A 6,687-nucleotide genomic window follows, 5' to 3' on the forward strand; every position below is an offset into this window, starting at 1 on the left:
CCGGCGTTCCCAGCGTGTCCCCAGCCCTCGGGATGGACACCCCGGCGTTCCCGCCTGTCCCCAGCCCTCGGGATGGACACCCCGGCGTTCCCGGTCCTCGGGATGGACACGCCGGTATTTCCAGCCCTCAGGCCACTCTGGTTTTAGTGAATTCTAGGATGTTCTGCTCTTACATCAGCCAGAGGCGAGAGCCATGCTCAGCAAGGCGCTGGCTCCTCGGGCATCACCTCTGCGAGCTGAACAGAGTTGATAGTGCCGTAAGACGCAAGGTCATGCTTAGCCACGAAACTTGGGTGGGAGAAGTATTTTGAAAGCAGATTCTATTCAGTTTCTATTCAGGGACTGGCTGTAGTGGAAACTGTTGGCATTCTCAGTGGAATATGCAGTGGAAAATTTAATAGCAGTGATAAAAAGACAAGGTGATGGATGAAAACTTTCATAAAAATAAGTGCATTTATTTTAATTTTTGCCCTTCTCAGCAAGTTTTCGTTCATCAGCTTCCAAATGCTGATATTGCTTGGTGCCTCTGACATCAGCAAGTTTCAGGTATCTCTTTGAGTTTCTTCAGCTGAGTTAATCTCCACAGGATTTTCCTGAGTTTCCAATGTGGTATCTTCAGAGTATCTTGGACGAACTGTGCTCTGAGTTTCTTCAGCAGAGTTAGTCTCCACAGGCTTTTCCTGAGTTTCCAATGTGGTATCTTCAGAGTTTCTTGGACGACCTGTGCTCTGAGTTTCTTCAGCTGAGTTAATCTCCACATGCTTTTCCTGAGTTACCCATCTGATATCTTCACAGTATCTTGGACGAATTGTGCTCACAGCTGTGAAAAGCAAGGATTTCAGAATTGAATTGAAAAACACGTTCTGAAGAAAGGAGGTTCCAGACGCTATGAGCCACTCTCGGGAAGTCTGGTAGCCATAGGACAAGCCATAGAGCACGATGAAGAAGGATGAGAGCACGGTTATGATCAGAACCAGGCTCCAGGCCACAGGGACACACCACCACCACAGCAAGGGCTCACTCTCCGGGATCTTGCGGAGCTGCCTGATGGTAGCGCTTAGTCTCCTTACTTTGGACAAGATGCTCCCTCCTAGGAAATTGGCACCTGACTTCTGGGACCTTTTACCCATCTCAGGGGAACTCACAGGTGCCGTCTCCTCCTGTGTGTCAATTACATTTGCATCTTTTTCAGATATTATGCAATTATTCCAGTACCTAGAATCTACCTTTGGGTACATCTTAGTCACAACAGGAGGAGGATCCTTCTGGGAATACTTAAATAAGACAATTATTAACATTTCCACAGGGAGGGTAAGCAAAGCACATTCAATTCCTACTGTTATTGATCTCATATACCTCAGGTATATTGGAGCTTCGTCATCCTTTCCAGCATTAAAGAACATAATGTTAACAAGCATGGTGAATAATAGTACTGCTAAAAATGTACACAACCTTTGGAACCTGGTGAAAGCCCCAGCGTTAACAGGAGCAAAAATTGAGAGCCACAGATGGTACTCTGTCAGTCTCCTGTTAAAATGAATAAGAAAATAGTCGATTTTGGGTAGAGGTGTCTGGGGGTCTGTGACAGAAAATTTCAAGGCTCGTGAGGGATTGTTCTTGTCAAGGGAAAGCCATTTTCTGCACAGAAAGAACCAGACCTTCCTGGTGGACATGTCCTCAACTTCAGCTCTGCTTAAGAACCAGGTTGGAGATACGCCATCGTTATTGAGCCTGATCTTGAAGGAACTAATATCTCCCAATTTTTTCTTAGTAGTTATTAGAAAGCAATCAATGCTTCCCCGTTGGAAAGCTGGAGAAGGCTGGTGCCATAAACAACGGAATTTACTCCTGCCATACTGGCCGATGAGCTGCAGGAAAACTTCTGCTTTGGTCCCAGCATTCCAGCGACTGCCTGTGTACAGAGTGACCAAAAAGCTCCCATCATCAGAGGCCTCGTTGTCTGGCAGAACGATAATGTACTTGATCTCCCTCTCAGCCCTGTCTCTTCTTATAGCCCAGCAGCACAAAAGCAAGAAGATGATAAAAATACAGAGCACTGTTATGAGGGTCAGTGGATTTTTGGGTATGTCTGCTATCAGGTTTCTCCCCAGATCTACTGTGTTGGGAAGAACTACTACTTTGGCTGCCAGGAACCTGATGCTGGGTGCTGCAAGGGCTGACACACTCCTGCGACGTCGCATGGAGACACAGATACAGTGCACCTTCTCCCAGTTGGTCAGGGGACCAATCACACATGTCTCTTTGCTCCACTCACTTTCAATCCCATTCAGAAATAGGCACTGGTCATTAAAAATGTATATGCTCACCATTTTCTGGTTTGGGTACCTTAAGACATACTGTGTCTCCAAGACAACAGTGATGGTCTGAGTGTCTGCACCACTTTTCTGCACTATGGTTTCCAGCAGGGACTTCGGGAGACAGACTATATAGGGACCTTTAATGCTACAGTCATCAAGGATTGTCTCATTTCCACTTGCAACTGTTTTCATGTTGTGAAAAGCAATAAATGAGGCCACGAGCTGAGCGTCAGTAAGACTGGTACCTGTAAATATCAGCACCTTGAAAGTAACTTTTAATTTTGTTATGATCTGAAAGTACATGCTTGTGGCAGTTTCATTGACCTCAAAATGAAATCCTCCAGTTGTATAAGTTTGTGTTTTATCAGGTCCCATTAATAAATTAAAAGTTGCAACTCCACCTTTCCTGGCAAGAAAAATGTCTGCTCTTTCAGGCATGAATGGAACTAGATCCCCATCAGTCTTAGTCTCTGCCATTTTAAACCCCAAGACCATTGATATAATATCTGACGTGTAACCTAACCATGGGAAGGGGCTCTCATCAAATTCAAAAACGGCAGTGGAAAACACAGTGTCTGGCGCCACTCCTGAAACATTTCCTTTTCTCATTATTGGATAAAAACAATTGTGGCAGGTGTCTGTTTCAGGCAAATAATTTGTAATGTTCCAGGCTTCATTTTTCTTCAGAGTGATATTCCAGTGTCCTGTTTCTATTAGAGTTTCTATTTCTTCAGGGACTTTTCCCCAGAAAACTACCTCTGTTACACCTTCCATGATGGAGAAAACATGTTGAATTCCATTTGCACTGACATTCTTGAGATGCAGAAGATCAGCTCTTAGGACATTGGACAAGCACCTTAGTATTCCACTGGTCTGAATTTCTGCTCCCTCAGACCAATTGATCTGACTCCTCTGTCTCTTCAGAATTCCTGTTACTTCTGTCAGTTTCCCAATGGCAAAGTCTTGTGACCTAACATTCATTTTCTCAACTGACTCTGTGATTTCAGAAATAACAGCCACTACTTGGTTGATTTCCATGATGCTATTTACTGAAATATTCAAGGCTGCTTTAACCACAGTTTCCCGAAAGTGAGCCTGGGGGAGCTGGACAATTGGTGTGGTCTTAATATAGTTTAAGAGTGAGGCCGCAAGATAAGTCAAATAACCAGCTCTAAGACGATCACCAATTTGCTGAGCAGATGTGGACACGCTTAAATGGCTTGCTGAATCCAGCAGTTCATGAAACACACGTACAAGGGATTGAGTTCTAAGTGGCCTCCTCACATAGGCACGTAAACTCACCTGGGTAAATGCCCTGAACGCATCACGGACTTGAACATGAAGTGTCAAACGGTACCAACGAGAGGGTTCTCCAAGTGGGAGAAAAGATGGAGGAGTTTTAGGCTCAGAACCAAAGTACAGAATTGTGCCAAATGTGTTTTCCACCACAGAACTTACTGTGGTAGTTTGGGGTACGTTGGAAGCTACTATCACTTTATATGTCAGAGGTAAATGGCTGTCAGAAAATCCTCTACATTTAACAACAAATTTTGTCTGAAAGGCAAACCCATAGCGCGGTCTGATGTTACACCGGCCAGCCTGAGGTGGAGTATTTACTGCAAAGGGTTTTCTGAAGGATGCAGACCTACCATCCCAGGTAGTTACGCTTAAGTGAAGTAAGTAGGTTGGATATTCAGGCTTTATGAAAGTCATAGCATGTATAGACAGGTAAGCCCCAGACCTCCCCGTTGATGTTTTGGAAGCCCAATCAAAATCAATTTCTTTAGAGGTGTCTGAAAAAAGGGACCAGTGATATAGTGGCTTGTTGCTCGGTTTACAGTTTGAGCATTTTCCAGACATGGCAAATCTCTCTGTTGGAATTAAACTGGTACCACAGTTTTCAATGCATTTCACATCCAGAATGAGTGGAGGGCCAGGATCTATTTCTATAACTTGATCAGCATAAGCCATCCTTCTGCCCTTTTTAATCACCAGGCGAAAGTAGTATAAGGTGCCTCCTGGGAGGTATTCTGGTGGTACTGTTTGAATGGGACCTGAGGATGTTATCCATCTCAAATCCTTCTGCAATGGATGGCATCTGTTTTTCCATTTGAATCTCATGGTTTTATAGTCTGCTAAGTCTTTAGTGCAGTACCAAGTAAATGTCATTGGTCTTTCCTCTGAATCAGGATCAGAGGATCCAGAACCATCAAGAGTCCACCTCTCAGAAAATTTCACTGTGCGGACCGAGCCTCCGGAGATATTTGCCACTAGATCAGCTCTCTCAATCTGAACATAAATCATATCATGGGCCTTGAGGACTATTGAGGTCTTAACTAGGACTACCTCAGCAGTGAAATAAAACAGATACAACCCATAATCTAAACTATTAGCGGGAACACTTAAATGTATCATTTTCATGCCAAACATGGTAGAAGTGTTTACTGGCTTTGACCAGTCTGGCTCAGTTTTTGTGTCCGTAGCAGGATAAATTTGCCATTGAGGCCTGATGGATATGCCAACGTCGCAGTCTACGTTCAACCTGACAAAAAGGAAAAAGTCTAATGCCTTTTTCTTGTACAAGATAACGGATCTGGGAGTAGGTCTCTGAATCCAACACCTGAGTATCCTACAATTTTTTTGCTCACAAACCACTGGTGCTTCTATGGTTTTTGCAGTACGGTTGTTGACCCTGACACTTAAAAGAGCCGGTATAGGTGCACTGCTGGTGCAGTTCACTTTTGCCACAAACCCCGTGTATTTCTCTGCATCAAAGGGTAAAGCAGAGCGACGGACAAAACGCGTGGCATTTTTTACGTGGTCATTGTATGTGTACGTGCTACTCTGGACAATATGGTCTTTTTCTGTGCCAAAAAGCTGCAGATAGAAGGTCCACTCACACTGTAGCATCGGATGTTGTGTAGGGATAAACCACACTAAATAACTAAAGTTCTGCAGAAAAGAAGGACGGGCACTGCTGAAAATGTGGATGTCGAGGTCTCTTTCTGCCAGTGACCTAATCAAAGCCCTCTTCTGATTCATATAAAGGTACATTTTGAACTTGTACCACTGTAAGGCCAGAAACTCTATGGTGAGTAAGTAGGAAAGCTCCTTGTATTGGTAGAACACAGTATGTGTGTTAGGATGATCTGTGGAAAAAATGCTGTTGTTGTCTTTAGATGTGTAAAATGTTCCCTGGTTGTACCTGAAAATGTAAGTGCTGCTGTTGGTCTTCCCTGGACAAAGGTTGACATGTATGGGAGTTTCTTTGCCAGCAGTTAAGCTCAGGGTACCATTGAGCAGGTGCAGTTCCCCCATCAATTCCTCAAACCTCTTTCCATCAACATGGAAGTAAACGCTGGCCACCACTATCTCATCCAGGTTCTGAGGTGTAGAAATGGCACAGAAGTTGCTTGGCAGTGTAAATGAACTGTAGGAGCACAGCCACCCTCCTATAGCCTGTGTGTCCACCAGTCTGTAGGCAAGTGTACTCAGGGTAAGGGGCTGAAGCCACCAGGACAAGCTGAGGGGCTGCTGAAGAACACTAAGGAGCTTGGAGCTGATACTGAGGACGTGCACCAAGTCAGGCTCCACCTTGAGAGAGAGGTTGAGGCTTATGTGAGGCATCTGCTCAATACTGACCAAAGCAACGTGGATCCCGGGGTGCCTGTAGCGCACAGTCAAGCGGTAGCTGTAGTAGGTGGCACAGGTCTGTTCCAACTCAACTGTTGGATAGACAGCAGGTGATGTTGTGTCCTGGTGCTCACTGCTGGGAAGGAGAAGGGTCGAGGGGATACCTCCCCGGCTGCGGAAGCGGTACTGCCAGCCAGCACTCTTGAGGCGTGCACACCAGCCCAGCTCCACGGGCTGCCACACTTGGATAACGCGTGTCTGTGGCCAAAGCACGAACAGCCGCATATCCTGCGCGGCGATCTCGACGCTCACGTTGCGGTGAAAGCACTCGGGTGGAGCGCAGGAGGCAGACGAGCACTGCACTGTAACAAGGCTGGAGGCCCCGGGGGAGGGAGCTTCTGTCTGCAGTACCACCTGGCCTGACCAGCGTGAGATGTTCCTCAGAGAGGCCGCGTTCAGGTACCAGAGGCAGCAAGGTGGGGATGGTGGCTGTCCCTCCTCCCCCTCTACCTCCAGCCCTGCTCCTGGGGCGGGCTGGTAATGCAGGGTCACGGTGCTGTTCCACAGGCACGACACGCTGTGCTCGTTGTCCTGCCGCTGGAAGACTTGGCCCTGAGGGCCCGGGCAGCTGACCCGCAGGGGTGACGGCTGGAGACGGACAGGGGACGCCGCCGAGCCCCGGCAGCAGCAGGCGAGCAGCTGCAGAAGGAGGAGAAGGAGGGGCGCGGCCATTGGG

At 46.7% G+C, this 6,687-nt stretch overlaps 1 protein-coding gene across 1 annotated transcript; it reads right to left on the reverse strand.

The window, feature by feature from the left end:
- Positions 1-542: 542 nt before the first annotated feature.
- Positions 543-6,683, reverse strand: PKDREJ (polycystin family receptor for egg jelly). Its single transcript, XM_031057012.1, has one exon. The coding sequence runs from the start codon at positions 6,681-6,683 to the stop codon at positions 543-545; it is 6,141 nt and encodes a 2,046-aa protein (XP_030912872.1).
- Positions 6,684-6,687: the final 4 nt, after the last annotated feature.

The sequence above is a fragment of the Geospiza fortis genome, unplaced genomic scaffold (genome assembly GCF_000277835.1).
Source record: "Geospiza fortis unplaced genomic scaffold, GeoFor_1.0 scaffold10, whole genome shotgun sequence".
Taxonomy (NCBI): Eukaryota; Metazoa; Chordata; class Aves; order Passeriformes; family Thraupidae; genus Geospiza; species Geospiza fortis.